General features: G+C 42.6%; 1 protein-coding gene across 7 annotated transcripts; it reads right to left on the bottom strand.

Moving 5' to 3' along the window:
* Positions 1-2,635: 2,635 nt before the first annotated feature.
* On the bottom strand, positions 2,636-16,984 carry TMEM183A (transmembrane protein 183A). Of its 7 annotated transcripts, none has more exons than XM_040636473.1 (9): positions 16,766-16,982; positions 16,475-16,564; positions 15,834-15,878; positions 15,460-15,627; positions 10,140-10,299; positions 9,024-9,204; positions 6,508-6,588; positions 4,836-4,991; positions 2,636-3,330 (listed from the first exon to the last, which is right to left on the bottom strand). In XM_040636473.1, exons 1-9 carry the CDS (start codon positions 16,872-16,874, stop codon positions 3,145-3,147), a joined length of 1,176 nt encoding a protein of 391 aa, XP_040492407.1. In that variant the 5' UTR covers positions 16,875-16,982; the 3' UTR covers positions 2,636-3,144. The 7 variants fall into 7 exon arrangements, with proteins under 7 accessions (XP_040492407.1, XP_040492408.1, XP_040492413.1 ...); XM_040636474.1 differs by having other exon boundaries at positions 10,140-10,296; XM_040636479.1 differs by lacking the exon at positions 15,834-15,878 and having other exon boundaries at positions 4,836-4,983; positions 10,140-10,296; positions 16,766-16,984.
* Positions 16,985-17,295: the final 311 nt, after the last annotated feature.

Here is a 17,295-nt window from a genome sequence, read left to right as displayed (position 1 = left end):
TTAGCGCCCCGCCTCAAAGTCCCGCCCCTCCCTCCCCGGAAGGCCTCTGGCCCCACCCCCAAGGGCGGGGCCTGGTCGGCTCCCTCAAGGCCACGCCCCCAACCCGGCACGTGACAAGAGTCACTTCGCTACTGCGCGCCATCTTGGCTTGGCCTGGAGAGTCCCTCTGAGGTGATGAAGAACCATTTTACCCAAGACGACTACAGTGTCGGAGCTCAGCGGCGCCCTCTCGCCTTCCCAGTGAGGCGCAGCACGCATTCTGTCCGTCCATTTGAACTCCATCCTTGTTCCCCATCTAACCCCCTGCTCCCTAAATTGGCCTCAGTCCTGGCCATGTTGCCAATGGTTTGTCACCTTTCACACCTGCTCTCTTGCACCCATTACTCTTCTTTTGGTCGCATCTATTTCTAAAGTGGAGAATCTCGAAATCCAGATACATTTCCATAGTGTACGCTTTAGTGAATTGTATTGCTCGCCTGAATTCAGGCCCCTGGCTGTGCTAACACTGTTACTAGAATATGAAATGTTTGTTATATATACATAGTATGAAGACAAGTCTCAATGCCAAATTCCTGACTGACAAATTTTAGTGCAATCTCTCCATTTTCCTGAATTGCTCCTTACCCTGTCCCGTGTGCCTATTAATTGCATCTTTCCCGTCTGATTTGTGAAGTGTCATCACAGTGCCTACTCCATCCTTTACGATACCCAGTAAGTGCTGCTACAAGTGCGAAGAATTTTTATATACACACAATGTGTACACATTTATAAATATACACACATGTTCTGTATCTTCTGCAACAAACGCTGTATGTCATTGAGATTGGTGGCATATACCTTTTTTTTCTTCCTCCCAATATATTCACCAATTGGCTTAGTTTCCTGTATCTTCAGTAGAAGGCAGGAAAATTTGAGTAATTCTGGTTTATTATGAGGGTGAGAAATGAAGCTAAATTTGTGTTATTTTGTTTGTCTGACCCTGAGAGCAAAATCAAGAGATGTATTTTTAAAAGTGAAAATTACAGAGCAGTTTTTACAAAAGTAATCCAGAAAGTTCCAACTCTTCTCCAGGTGGTTTGGGGTTCTTCAAAAGGAAATCTCTGAGACACTTCACACATCCTTTCACTAAAATGAATCATCCTAGAAAAGGCAACTCAATCAATGCAGAGGGAAGGCTAAAGCCATGATAACACACTTTACCAAGTGTCTGTCAATATCATGCTAAGAACAACTGAGACGATACCTAATATTATATCTATCATCATCATAAAGTTTAATATAAAAACTTAGAAGTTGAGTCAGAACACAATTATTAAACCAAATTAATTTCCCTCCCCTTTTAAAGGTTACCTCCCACATGGGGGAGGACAATGATCCACCAGAATAATTCCCTTTTGCTTCATAGCATCTCCAGTCCAGGGAAACAGAACTCTGTGCTTCTCTCCTTCTGCCTCAAAGAAGCAACGTTTGCTTGTGGGGGTGAAAGGTACTTATTGTCCAAGGTGCTTAGTGTCCTTGGGTTCTTTTGCTTTTTACCATTTACATGCCCAAATTCTGATTTTTGCTGACCCAGGCTCACTTTCCATGTGAACAGCTTCTAGTACCACCCTCAGTGTAGAATAACATTTAACCGTTGGCAGCAGTATTAAGCAGATGCTTCCTAAGAATATCCTTTAAATAGCAGGGGTTAGGGAGGATGATTAAGGAAAAAAACCACACACTAATTTAACAGTTTGGTTTGTGATAATAACTGCCCCCACAAGATTTTCATGTTTTAAGAATATTGTATTAATGTCCATCTCATGGCAATATCCAGCTAATAACGAGCTCACTGGCTAACTTGGAGGGCTGAGAAGGGAGGACAAGTAGCAAGGTTATCTTGTTAGCAAAAACAAAATAAAACCAAAATCCCACCCCTGATCCTCTTCTCAGAGTACACCAGCTACAGCAATGACTAACATGACATTAGCATTTCTGCAGGGACGAAAGGCCAGGCTCCTGTAGACACACAGGATGATAAGCAGCACAGGCCCGGGCAGAGCAGAAGAAGGTCACTAAGTGCCTATAGTTCAGGAGGCTGGTTTCAACATGGGATGCATTTTTTCAAATGACCTTCAGCATAATAAATGCCTTTCTAACGATCCTTCTTATCCTTCCTGCCTTTCTTGGTTAGTTTTACAATTTACTTAGAAACACATATTTCAAAGACTCTTTCATCAATCTAATATCCTTTTAGGCTGATAAGGGATGAGGTATACCACAAATTTTTACCCACCCTTTTACTTTCTTATCTATGTATACTCTACCTACTCCCCTTTGCCACCATCTACTACAGGGAATAAAACTGAACTTTTTAACTGTGGGATAGCAAAAAGACCTGGCTGTATGGCCTTGGGTAAATCACTGATGCAGTTTTCTCAGCTACAGAATGGGAACAATATCACCTACCTTGCAGGATCATGAGAATTAGAGATATTATGTAAAGTTCCCAGTATAGTACCAAGGGCACAAAGTCATCATCACCATTACCAAGCCTCATGCAAAAAAAAATACCTAAAATCCAAAATCGGCAAAAGAATATTTACACAATATCCAAAAATTATTTTAAAAGAAAGATACACAAGTCAATCTTGTACGATTCTGAAAACCCTGTCACCTGCTTTATTTCTGAGAAGGGTAAAGGGAGAAGAGAAAATATTCACTTGAATTTGAAGGGCAGCTTAATGGGAAGCAACAGTAGCAACAATTTCCGGCCTCGAAGGCTCCTCTCTGATCACAAGGGAATGCTGAAACTTCCTTGTTTGGAGATGGATGAGTTTAATTTTTCCCTAGAGCAAGATCATCCATTTTTGCTGGGATAAAAGAATAAAGAACAAACTCAATAGCACCAAATGGGGTTTAACACAGAAAATAGGGCCAGGTTTCTCCTTTCAAATGCAAATTTTTACATTAAAATAGGTTTATAAATCATAGTTGTTTTTCCTCTTGAGTCAATCCTTCTCCTTCTCCTAACAGGAGCCCTGGGAGCCACAAGAGCATGTGCATTACAAACCAGATATACAATCCAGACACCCCTTCCAAACTGGAATGATTACTAATGGACTGGCCTAGCTCAGGGCTGTCCTCAGGGACAGGAAGCAGTAACTATGCTCTCAGGGAGAATGGATACTGAGGATGCCACCAGTCAAAGAGTCGAACGCTGTGCACTGGATCCAGGATGACTTGCACACCCTGTTCACTGCGCAGTTTCCGACCACCATGGACAGGAGAATCTTGGAACACCAGTCTTACACGATGATGCCGCATGTCCGTGCTCACATTGATAGTAAACTAGGAGAGAAAAGCAAATTCAGTACCCAAATTAAACAACCTTGTTTTCCCACGGCTCACTCTGAAATAAGACAGTCTAGACAAAATTTACACTGGCTAGGCCACGAAATGAAATTCTTCATATTTAAACTATGCTAAAGAAAGCCTCTCAAATGGCTGAATAAATTAGGATACATGCACATAGACTAGCACTGAAGCCAATTTTTAAAAACTGGGTTAGAACTATACGAAATGACTTGAAGGGGTTCTGATGAGATATTGTTGAGCAAGTCAACCAAGATGCATGAAACATACATCTAATCACATTTTTGGTAAAATAAACCACAAAATCTCTAAATCTGTTTATATGTATATGCTGGTCAGAACAGAATTGTGTGAATATGAAATACATGGAATATGAGTATATAAATAGGTCACTAATGTGACTTAACCTAGAGGGAGCGGAGAGGTGCCTAACAACCAAAACAGCATATATGATATAATCTCAATTAAACAAAATTATTTAAGAGAGTGGGTGTATACAAGTACATAATAACAGATACATTAAAGAACAGTTCCCAAAAGGTTAATAGTTATAGGCCAGTAAAAGTCTAGATCACCTTTACTTTTTCCATGTATTTATGTATTATTTAAATTATTTCCATGAAGTATGCATTATTTATTTTACCATTAAAAAAAGAATAAAGCTAGGCACCTGGGTGGCTCAGTCAGTTAAGGATCTCCCTTCAGCTTAGTTCATGATCCTGGAGTCCCATGATCGAGCCCTGTGTGGGACTCTCTGCTCAGTGGGGAGTCTGCTTCTCCCTCTCCCTCTGCACCCCCCACCCCAGTTCTTGTTCTCTCTCTCTCTCATAAATAAGGAAGGAAGGAAGGAAGGAAGGAAGGAAGGAAGGAAGGAAGGAAGGAAGGAAGGAAGGAAGGGGAAAGAAATGAACAAAGCTATTTTCGGTGCAGAGGAGGGAACCCCACATAGCTCTGAACATAAGCCTAAAGGACAGAGAAGATAAACTGCATAAACTCTCAAGTTCTCAATCCAGTTAAAAATTTTAAAAACCTGGAAAATATGCCAGAGACATATCTGTTATTTACTAATCTAATTCTTAGCTAAGGCTTGAACAGTCATCATCACATAAGGGACAGAGCTGGTCACCCTACACTTTAGTATTCCATTTATGATACCACAAGCAAGCTTCAAGGTCCTGACATACAGTGCTCATATATAAGTCTCATTATTATCCCTGAAAGGATAATGTTTCTCAAATATTAATGATCACTACACAGAAGATAGCAAAAACATTCCCTTTACTATAAGAAGGAAACAGAGATAAAATATTCTCAGATATAATTAACTCTATTTCTAATAAACAAGTCTGCTTTCAGACTTTTTAAAAAAATTCTTCAAAGATTTCTTCTTCCTCAACGGTTAAATTTACAAATTTCTTTCAAAACTTAGGTATAGTGAGAGTCTACGAAAGAGCTAAGGATGATATTCTGTCTCCACTTACCAGGGTAAATATCATTCCCATGACAATTGGAATAAAGATGAAATTGAGGGTGGTGACCTGCAGTAGGCAGCAGTCCTGGTCTGGGTTGGTATGAACATCTTCGTACTGAATGGGAGGCTGCAACCCTCCCACACACTTGCTCTTTAATCTAGGGGACTGAAGAGAACTGAGAATTACTCGAATGGCTTAGAGGAAATGTTGATGGCTCTAAGACTCCACCAGTGAAAATCCTATGGTTCTCCTTATATACATATTGGTTTCTACACGGATCAAGGAAAACCTGCCCTTTGAAAGAAGAGGAAACACATTTGCATTAGCAATGTGGCAGTGGGTATATGCTTCATTTAGATGGTATTTCCTGCCATCTGGCAAGAAATGAAAACTTATTGTTCTATCAGAGGCTCTCCAAGGTCTGAAAGATCGCAAACTCCTCGTGACTCGTCGAACTCCAAAGAACATCTGCTGCACAAAAGGGACAGAAGCAGAAGGGGCCATCTAATTCTAGGCACCGTAAATAAAAGAACCACAACTCTCAGAAGTGACGGAAATCTGAGCGTTCACCCTCCTGCAGTTAATTCCACTCTCAGCTTGAACACTGCTGAGACTGCCCTGCAGCCCCTTCCCAGAAAGGTCCTATGGTGGACTTACCACCGACATCTCATGGGTATCACAGGTTGAAGACACTGAAGACATTAAAATCAAATGCCTAGAAACCAAAATTCTTCCCTAAAACCATGTTTATGAAAAATCAATGGAAAAATATGATTTACTTTCATTATAAACTTATCTGTAACTCGCTGGCCATCAAGTGAGGGATAACTAATCCTATTTGTAATATGTCTCCCTAGTGAGATACTAAGTAAGGGAGACAGAAGGAAGAAATGAGCTGCTGAGGATAAAAAGTAAAGGCAAGCAAGGGAGATCTTCAGTGCGGCCAAGATCTCAGGTACAGTCCAAGCAAAACGCAGAAACAGAGTAGAATACTATCTATTCTTCTTATAAATAGTCTCTTGGCGGCAGTCCCTTTCCTCATGACTTCCCCAAATGGCCTCAGGTATAAAACCATATAAATTATGGTTGGTTGCTTTGAAAAACAAAAAAATTATAGGCAAATGACCTCACTACATTGTTATAACAAGTTTTCCCCTTTTTCCCACCTTTAGAAAGTCTTCAACTATACAGAAAGTTAATAAAATAGTGCAATAAACTCCTGTATACCCTCTACCGCTAGATATTTCACCATATCCGCTTCCTCTCCTCCCACCTCTCATTTTATGTATAAAATGGTGGAGGGGGCAAAACCATCTGCAAGGAGCACTGAAGCTCCACCCTTATTCAGCATAAATAAAGACACATATATATAACCACAGTATCATTATCACACCTGAGAAATTAACAATGACTTCATGTCATCTAACACTTATACTCAAATCTCTTCAATTTTCCCACGTGTCTTTTACGCCCTTTGTTCCCTGATCCAGCACCCACTCATTCAGCTATCATACTGCTGTGTCTCTTTCATACAGAATAGTTCCTTCTACCTTTTCGTTTCATGGCATTATTGTAAATTTTGATGTGTACTAGTTGATTTTAATAAGGCAATTTTATGCCTAGTGAAATTTATTAGAACAACATACTACCTAAAAAACTAAGAGAAGATATGACTACATACCTGTTTTTTGAACTTAAAGTTGAATTCCCACATTGGTTCCTGTCTGTTCCCAACAATCTTTCTGCACCAGAAAAGTAAGCACTGTAAGAAAATAAAAACAAAATAAACCAAAAATAAATAAATAAACAATAGAAAAGGAAAAAATGAAAATAAGGTAACAGAAAATAATCAGCAAAAACCTGTCTCACAGCTCCAAGGCCAGCCACAGTCCCAATGCTGAGATTTCACTTCGGCACAGATAGAGACCCCCCCAATTTGACACTGGTGCAACATGAAAAGAGACAGTCCCAGGGCTATTCAGTAAAGAGAAGAGGGACCGATATAAGTCAACCTCAGATGCTGTTGAGGGCAACCCCCACTGTTCTCATCTTTAAAGACAGAAACATGGTCTCTAGAGACTGGGACATTCTCTGAGTCAGCAAGCCACTCCTCTATATGAAAATATAAGGGCAGCCAGTAGCCACCAGCAAGATGATAACAAAGCCATAAGGCTGGCAGAGATGGCTGTCCTGGAACAGGTGCAAGCCACTCAGGACCTTCTGGGAGCAGAGAGCCGGTGTGAAAATGACAGAGCTGGGCTGAATTCAGTCTACAGTAAGCCCCTCCATGAAAGTCAGGCTACAGCTAGGTTAACACAAGAAGTTAAGTACCTCCCAGGGGATAAGGGGTGGGTCGTCCGCCGTGCCAGCTGTCCTGCCCTTCAGACATGCCCTGTACGTCCTGCTGTTCCATCAAAAATAATGGGCTTGGCTTTAAGGGGCAAATACTTCTGCTGCCATCACAGCGGCTCCAGTGTCCCATACAAGCTATGCTATTGAAAAGAGAGAGAGGGAGAATCAAATACGAAAAGCTGGAGTCCAAGAACCTGGGACAACTTCCTTTAGGCATGCTGCCAACTCCCTGAATGCCATGCGATTGTGGTTATACAAGTGGCAAGGCCATGCATGGGACACCTGTCACTGCAGGTCCCATATCCTCTTCAGAGATCTGTAACAACAAGGCACCAAAGCAGCAGCCAGGTGGCCTGGGCTTACTGTCTGGATTAAGACCTTAGTTATCACCACCTTGGCTTTTTATAATCTACTTCAAAAAAATTAGTATACAGTGACAAGAATATGAAGACACAGGTATTTTCGATTTAGGCAGTAGCACTTGCATTGTGCACTGGAGCCGCTAGGATGCGTCAAGCATGAGGAGTTTGCCCAATGCTGCTCTACTCCCAGCAACTGATTCACACCCAGCGTGGTTAGCTGTGGGATGACCCCCACCTCCTCAGAGTTGGTCTGATACTATCAAATATTTCTGGAGGAGGGAAACTGCAAATGTGAGATGATACACTGTCCACTCATATTACTAGGAGAAGCAGCTGCTGGGTGAAATTCTACTCGCCCCACATTCTACTCCGCCCTAAAGCCACCAGCTAGTGTGATATTAAATTGAGCTCAGCCCAAGGCCCTGACCATCTCAGTTTGCAACCCTCAAAGGAACCCTGATAATCTTGAAGCCAACAGTACCCTTTCAATCAATATGTATCAGGTAGAATATTATCATACTGGAGCTAAAATAGGGGAGAAGAATCATTACAGAACATCCAAAACACAAAAACAAAATAGAATAGAAAGTACTACAGAACACCAGATTTGGGGTAGGAATGGAGTCATAAAAATTACCCTCTAACTCAAAAGATACAAAATTCAGACAATGGTATTAGTTGAAGGAGAAATAGGCTGAGACATCAACTTGCCTAAGTAATCATATCTGTTGTACCAGTCTAGCTTGGCAAAGGTGAGCTCAGTGGATATTTCATTATGGAGAAAAGGAGAGAAAGGACCAAAGGCTAACAGACCTATTTACAAATCAGAAGAATGCCAAACACTTGAAAACTATGTATGAATATAAACTACTGGGGAAATCCCAAGATATAAGAAATAGCCCAGGACACAGGAAGAATTTTAGAGAGCTAAAGTCTGTGAGTGGGAGTACCTTATAGTCTCGGAAACGACCGAGCCCAGAGGTTGGCAATAGTGCGCCCTCAGCCTATGTTAAAGTCTACACCAAAATCTTTTAAAGAGGTCAACAAGAAAGAAGAATCCCAGGTATCAAGGTCACATTAGGAAAAGAAAATTACCAAGGTGTTCATGTTATATCTTTGCATCATGATTTACAGCATCTTGTAAGAACTATGGTTTACATCTACCATTTGAGTTGTGCTCTTCCTAATCCAAACCATCAAAATCATCTAAAGTGGTCCAACGTAAAAGGCATGAGAATAAATTAAAGAGAATAAAGAATATGCTAAAAGCACAAGAAAGCTTTAAGGTAAAGAGAAGAGAAGCCAGCCCAGCAGAGCAGGAATGCCTTAGAGAACTGAAACCCTGAAAGTTTACGTTAGCCCCCTGGCAGCCCGGGATTGACAGCCCTAGCCCTCCCCATCAAGGAAGCCGGAGACAAGCCATATTAACAGGCCCACCATGTAAGAGTCCATTAGTTAGGCCCCAACAATAATTCTCACTTACTTTGGAATTCTTTAATGTGCTGGGAGTGCTTTCTGGAATGGCTGGATTCTTGGAGATTCGAGCAGCAAACGGCTCATACATATGGTATAGAGATCGGATCACACATGCCCGGAGACAGCGCAGCTTCTCCATTGACTCTGGTCGCAGGCGTAAAGGCAGAGAGGCATCCAGCGTGTAGTGCCTGAAAGAGGACACATTACTCCTACCAATATGTGACCTGTCTCTCCTGCTCTACCTCAGTCTCCTAGGACTCCTGGTCTCTGTATGAACTTAATTATACTATTACACTATTCTACTGGCCAGTAGTTAGCTTGTCCCAGTGTTCTCTCGCTCTCACACACACACACAAATCACCACCTCCTTCGTTTCTCTGCTACTTTTGCTTCTTTGCTATGCAAAAACCAATTCACATATACCTTATAATCCTGCACTCCATTCATGTTAAAATTTTAAATCCCATTTGACTCTAAAAAATGGCAAGTCTGGGACTTGACACCAGTACAGTATACTTCAGTTGCTCCAAAGGAGTGTGTACTGAAGAGCCACCACGGGTCTCAGCAAGTTCCCTACACCCTTCCACTTCAATATCCCTTCCTACAACATCCTGACAGTTTATAATCTTCATTACACTTCTGCACCCGGTACCAAAAGCTAGCTGTCTTACTAATCCCATCATTTACTCCCTCCTCACCACTACAACTATATATAGGGCAGCATGAGTACAAAAACTCTATGATACACCAAGATAACTACCCAACTAAGAAACACCGAATCCAGTTAGAAAGATAAGTAGATAGGCAGCTTTTGAAAATTCTAGCTAAGATAAACGTCTGAAGACAAGTCAAACACAGTTCTTTTTAAGACCTGAAGCACAACTTTTTGCTGAAAGTGGATACTGGCTGGGGGGAGGGGCAAACATAGGGAAGACAATTACCTGGACAAATTAATAAGACCAAACTTAAATTAGAGAGGGGCTCAAGGAGTCCAAAGCTAGGTTCATGCCCATGCATGGAGTAGAGAAAAGGAAAAGAGGTCACCATCCAGGGAGTAGCTCCAAATCACAAACAGCAATGAAATCAGCTACACAGATAACAGAGTGAGTCTCTGTGGTCGCACCTTCGGTACAACCTGGTCCAAAAGGCAGCAGTGCAAGTGACAGTCCAGGCATTCTTACAAATCAGGGAAAAATTCACAATGTCCTCAGGACGGATATAGGAGGCCAGCAATAGCCAAATATCTATGGGATACTCTTCTCCTCCAGCAACGTCCAAGTCTTCTGAAACAGAAAAAACAGAACTATAACCTTTGACCTTCGATCATGTACATATCTAAAGATCCCCAATCATTTCAATTCTCCCAGGGCTTGCACCACTAAGAAAACAGTTTTAAATAGTCCAACAAAGCCTCTCAGACTCATCATTTCCTGCTTATTCTAGCTGCTGGAAACTTTTGCTTCCTGTTGCCCAAGTGACTGGGTCTCATTCTTAAGGCCTTTCTTCAAGAACTATTCACATAGTATTTTCAAGTTTTCAAAGTTTTTCAAAGTTCTGCACACAGTATTATCATTCCATTCTAATAATTCTTCAACAGAAATAAGGAAAATATTACTGTGCCCATTTTACTAGTAAGAAGACATAACCTTGCCACTAATTAAGGTAAACAGACCCAGGTTTTTGTTTTTTTTTAAGATTTTATTTATTTATTTGAGAGAGAGAGAGAACAAGAACACAAGCAGGCAGAGCAGCAGGCAGAGGGAGAAGGAGGCTCTCCGATAAGCAGGGAGCGCAACGTGGGGCTTGATTCCAGAACCCTGGGATCATGACCTGAGCCGAAGGCAGACGCTTAACCGACCAAGCTACCCAGGTGCCCAGACCCAGGTTTCTACTCCAAATTCTAGCTTCGCACTGTAAACTCTGCCCCTGATTTCCCTCATGGTCCCCTTCCACCAAACATTTTCTTCAGTTCAGTCATTTAAAACAACTGATTTTAAGAAGGTATGAGGAAACCTCAAAGTGCAAACTCAATAAAACACCCGGTAAGTTACGGTATATTTTCATTACTCAATAAATGCCTGTAGACATTTCTTTCCTTCTAGTTCCTCATTTCATTGCCAGTTTGACCTATGATCCCAGCCACAGGCGTTCAGTACTCAAGATGCCCTGTGACAATGTATCCCCACCTCCTCCTCCTACAGACTTCGTTAGGATTCATTCTCTTGACCCTGAAGTCCACTAGGTGACTCAGGTCCAAGTAAAAACTCACACTCCAAAAAGACACTTGCATCTGGGGCCTGAGTGGCTCAGTCGATTAAGTGTCTGCCTTCGGCTCAGGTCATCCCAGGATCCTGGGATTGAGTCCTGTGCTGGCTCCCTGCTCAGAGGGGAGCCTGCTTCTCTCTCTCCCTCTGCCTGCCACTCCCCCTACCTATACTTACTCTGTCAAATAAACAAATAAAATCTTTTTAAAAAATTAAAAAAGAAAAAAAAAAAAGACACTTGCATCTGGGCAAACCCCACTCCCAACCTGTAATTCAGACCTGGTCACAGAACTATGCAAAAATCAGCTTTCTTCTTTCTGTTTCCTGGGTGAAAAGACCCTACACAACCTCCCCAAAGCTGCCTCTACTTTTTGAGCAAACTGCTTCCTGCAGCAGTATGACTCAGTCAGGTTATTGTATTGGGTTCTTCATAACAGAGACCACTACCTCTAAAACAACATCCTCTTTTCTGGTTCCTAATCTTCCCTGTAATCTCCAGTGACCACTGAAGGCTTAGTCCTATCATGTTTGAGCCCCATCATCTCCCATGTTAAGTCTCTCTCTAAAGGATGACTGTCAGGATTTCTCCCACTGAGACCCATCAGGACTTTTACAAAGCAGGGTGCTATTAAAAAATGTTCTGTCTGGGGCGCCTGGGTGGCTCAGTCATTGGGTGTCTGCCTTCGGCTCAGGGCGTGGTCCCGGGGTCCTGGGATAGAGCCCCGCATCGGGCTCCCTCCTCCGCTGGGAGCCTGCTTCTTCCTCTCCCACTCCCCCTGCTTGTCTACCCTCTATTGCTGGCTGTCTCTCTCTCTGTCAAATAAAGAAATAAAATCTTTAAAAAAAAATGTTCTGTCTTTAGTGACAAAACGCAGTAATTACTGATGAGGAATAATTTTCATTGTTTTAAACATTATTAAGAAATTTCGGAACGTAGGAAATGGAATCAGTAAAAGAAAGCTCCACGGAGATAAGCCATGAAGGACAGAAAGAACTTTGATAGGTATAGGTTAAGAGTATTCCAAGTGAAATAAACAGCTAACAGGAAGCCCAGATACTTAGAAAACGAAATACATGTGATGGCAATAAAGAGACAAGTCTAACAGGATTTTGATGCTATCAAGAAATTACTGTAAATTTTTTTAAACATGATTAACTTTTTTTGTTAAAGAGTATTTGTCTTTTGGACGGAACTACCAAAACATGTAGAGATAATAATAGGGTACCTGGAAATTATTTCAGAATAATGCATAGTGTGTATGTTGGGGTGGGGGAATAGTGGCTGAAACAGAAATGGCCATGAGTTGATTAAGTGTTAATGCTGGGTAAGAACTAGATGGGATTCCTTAGACTATTCTCTCTTCTGTATTTGTTTCATTAAAAAGAAGCTGAAAGAGGGGCGCCTGGGTGGCACAGCGGTTAAGCGTCTGCCTTCGGCTCAGGGCGTGATCCCGGCGTTATGGGATCGAGCCCCACATCAGGCTCCTCTGCTATGAGCCTGCTTCTTCTTCTCCCACTCCCCCTGCTTGTGTTCCCTCTCTCGCTGGCTGTCTCTATCTCCGTCAAATAAATAAATAAAATCTTTAAAAAAAAAAAAAAAAAAGCTGAAAGAAAGAAGGGGAAAAAAAGACCAGTCTGACTAGAATAAAGGAACCTAATGGGAGTAAAGCAGAGCAAACAACTAGTTAAGTCTGTAAGCCACAAATCATACATCTGGTAAGTGACCAGTATCCTGAATATACAAAGAATTCTCACAGCTCAGCAATAAAAAGATAACCCAACTTTAAAATGGGCAAAGGAGGGAGTCTGGGTGGCTCAGTCAGTTAAGCACCCTCCTTTGGCTCAGGTCATGATCTCGGAGTCCTAGGATCAGGTCCCGCATGAGGCTACGTGCTCAGCGAGGAGTCTGCTTCTCCCTCCCCCCGCCCCTCCCCCAGCTTGTGCTCTCTGTTGCGCTCTCTCTCAAATAAATTAAATCTTCAAAAAAAAAAAAAACAGGCAAAGGATTTGAATAGACATTTCGCTGAAGAAGACATACAAACGGGCAATAAGCACACATGAAAAGATGCCCCCCCACCAAAAAAGATGCTCAACATCATTAGCCATCAGAGAAATGCAAATCAAAACCGTAAGATACCACTTGACATCTACTAAGATGGCTATGATTTAAAAAGTCAGACAGGGGCGCCTGGGTGGCTCAGTCGTTAAGCGTCTGCCTTTGGCTCAGGGCGTGATCCCAGGGTCCTGGGATCGAGCCCCACATCAGGCTCCCTGCTCTGCTGGGAGAGCCTGCTCCTTCCTCTCCCACTCCTCCCGCTTGTGTTCCCTCTCTCGCTGGCTGTTTCTCTGTCAAAGAAATAAATAAAATCTTTTAAAAAAAAAAATCAGACAATAACAAGTGTTGGCGAGAATATAGAGAAACTGCAACTCTTACACACTGCTGGTGGAATGTAAAATCGAAACCTCAAAAAACACACTGGTAGGGCACCTGGGTGACTCAGTCAGTTAGTTAAGCATCTGCCTTCAGCTCAGGTCATGATCCCAGGGTCTTGGGATTGAGCCCCCTGTTGGGCTCCCTGCTCAGCAGGGAGTCTGTTTCTCCCTCTCCCTCTGCCCCTCCCCTTGGCTCGTGCTCTCTTGTGCTCTCTTGTGTTCTCTCTCTCTCTCAAGTAAATAAAATCTTTAAAAAAAAAGAAAACTGGCCATTATTCAAAAACTTAAACTACAGTTATCATGTGATTCAGCAATTTCACTACTACCCAACAGAAATGAAAATATATGTCCATGCAAAAACTTGTCCAAGAGTGTTCATAGCAGCATCATTCAAAACAGCCAACTGAAAAAAACTGAAGGACTGATATATCCTACAAAATGAATGAACTTGAAAACATGCTAAGTGAAAAAAGCCAGACATAGAAGGCCACATATTACGTGATTCCATTTATATGAAATGTCCAGAACAGGCAAATCTATAGAAACAGAAAGTAAATTAGTGGTCAGAGGAGTATGCCGGGAGAGTGGGAGGGTTGGGAGAGAACAGGAAATAATGCTAATAGGTCTGGGATGATAAAATGTTCTAAACTTAGATCATGTTGATACCTGCACAACCATGTGAACATACTAAAACCACTGAACTGTACACTTTAAAAAAGTGAATTTTATGTCAATAAAGATGTTTTAAAAGTCTGTAAGCTGTTCTATGGAGTGTGCCCAAAATCAAAATAGAGCAAGATAAATTTCTAATAGCATGGTGATGATGAGTAGAAATTTCAAGCAAGAAATTAAGGAACAAAGAAGTGTTAGGAACATCAATATTAATTTTGACCTTCTGGAAAAGAATGGTTATCGCTGACAATAACTGGCATAATTGCAAAACGGCAGTTCATTAATTATCAATTACTTCAATGTAGTTCAGTAAGTACAAATATCTGTTTATCTGACTCTCAAATACAGGTAAAAGTTCTGGTAGATCTGAAATCAAAAATACACATATCACTTATTCCATTAGCTTCCCCTAACTCTAGCTGATCACTGGAACCACTTCAGCTTTAAGAATGGCTATTCTGGGTGCTATCCCAACAAAGTCTGATTCATTAAGTCTAGAGCAAACCACTGCACAAAGGTTTGGCACATTACATATTATTAGCTTATTTTTTGTTTCATTTGTGTGAGTTTTATTGCCATTAGGTATAAAATCACATACTTTTCTACTTCCCACAGTATCTATTAGACATAGAGCAGACAGTAATAATTGCAAAGCACTTAAAATCCATAGTAATACCTAACTTCAGTTGAAATGAAACCGGTTAGATACACTCCACATATCTGGGAAAACATATTTTTGTCACATCTTTGATTCCTTACCTGTCCAGAAATCCAGAAATGCAAAGGCTTTTTGTTTTCATGCTACCATAGGGGTTTTTACCTAACAATGACATGTTCTCAAAGAATGGTTACTATAGTCGAGTTTACAGCTCCAGAAATCTACTGACTCTTACCAATCTCCTTTCTTCTCAAATTTAGACAAAAGTAGAAAGCCCTGGTATATTAAACCTGTCCCACTTCTAAGATCCAAACCCTGGTTCTCCACTGGTATCACCTCTTACCCTACTGAGAAAGTGAACAGCTTCAAGTTACCACCACAGACAGGACTAATCCAAAAGCAAACAAGCCCTATACCTTTGTGTCTCTTGCTTTTCTTTTTTCTGGAGACAGTTCTCTCACGGATGCTCTCCTCCTGGGCATCCATCTCGTCACTGCTGTCAATGATGTCACAGGGCTCACCAACCCCAGAAAGAGCTTCCACTGCAGGAACCTGGGAGGCTTCCAAGCCACAAAGAGATTTTACTAGAAGAAAATAAGGGGAGAATGAGATGGCAGAGTCCCATGCAGAAATACAAAGGACTTAGGATATCAGCATCCATGAGGATGCAGGAAAAAAGGGGGAAAAAAGCAATAGTGTGAGAGAGTCTGCAGAAGAAAGGTGAGAACTAGAAAGAAAGAAATTTTAGCATTTTAAATACTAAAAACTGGAAAGCAATGGGCAAACTGACCCCAAAGTTGCAGAGACTGACTCCTTAAAAGTGGCAACTTCAGACCTGAAGAAAAAGGGAGAGTATTATTCTCCCACTATAAACCCTGTAGGATAAAAAAAAAAAAAAACAAAAAAAAAAGTGAATGCTATTCTCATTTGTATAAATTCTGAGGAGCAATGTTTGAGAGAAAATGACCCTGTTCCTAAGCTGGAGACAGTCGGTGTCATAAAAGCACAAGTCTCAGGGACATGTGAGTAAAAGGTTTGAAAGTAAGAGAAGCATGAGAAAAGGAAAAGCATACTTCAGAGTTATTACACAAAGAAGCAAACTGCAGAATAAGTGGAGAATATATGTGAACCACAGGAAAAAGATGAATAACCAAAAAGAAAGCAGTGAAACCTACAGAAGAGCACGCAAAGATTTTTTTTTTTTTGGATGCAAAGAGAGAAATAAAATATTTCTGCTATAGAAAGCGTTACTGCTCTTGGCTAATCCTCCCTGTCCCCTCCTCCGAATACATGAGGGGCCGATGAAGACAGCAAACACGTTTATGGGAAAATGCCCAAAGGATTTTGCAAGAAAAACAATGAGGCGGAGTTCCAGGAAAATAAAACACCTAGTTCTGTCTTCCCGGCCTGAGAGACTCGTCGGCAGCCTACCTTCCTGCTGCACAGCATTGGCGACGGCTTTCTTGACCCGTCCAGACCTCACGACCGCCGGATCCGAGTTGGCATAATCCGCCACGGTCACTGAAATACAGCAACAACCCTCAGAGGAGGAGGCCTTCTCTCTGTCAGCGTCCTCTCCGCCAAGACCTCCTGCTTGCTCACTGCAGGTCCCCGGCCCCAGCGCCCTCCCATTACAGGCAAGCGAGCGCTCGCCTCGGCGCTGTCCAGCCCCCTCCCTGCCGCCAGCGCCCAGCCTTTCAACGCCCCCGCCCCTTCGCCCACCTCGTCCAGAGCAGGCGTCGTGGGCCCGGAACTTGAGTCGCTTCCCTCTCTTGGGCATGGCGACCGTGTCGGGGCGAGGCCGGCCTACCAGGCCGGGCCCCCGGGCCATGTCTTGGGCCGGAGAGCCGGCTCCGGGAGCCGCGCGCCAGCTCCGCCTGGCTCAGCGGCCATCCCGCACCGGAGTCCGCGGCTCTCGCGAGGACTTAGGCCGGGGCCCGCGTCGCGTTGGCAGCCGACGCCCCATTCGGAAACCAATCACCGCCTGGGCTGCGGAGTACGTCATCATCCAGCGCCTACGGATCACCTGCCTCGGGGTTCGGTAGGGATCAACCTGTGTCTGGGTTGCTGCTGTTCTGGCAGTGTGGGATTTCGCTGCACCTCTTGTGAGGTGATTGGTGTCTCAGACGTGGAACCCACACCCGCGTTGACTAGAACTGAGTTTACACCCTGGTCTCCACGGTTTTTCAGCTGCCGCCTCCGTCCACGCTCCAGGTTCACTTCAGCACCCAAATGTCCGTACGTTGTCGCTT

This window comes from Ursus maritimus, unplaced genomic scaffold (assembly GCF_017311325.1).
Source record: "Ursus maritimus isolate PB19 unplaced genomic scaffold, ASM1731132v1 scaffold_2, whole genome shotgun sequence".
NCBI lineage: Eukaryota > Metazoa > Chordata > Mammalia > Carnivora > Ursidae > Ursus > Ursus maritimus.
This window is presented reverse-complemented; position numbering and strand designations above follow the sequence as displayed.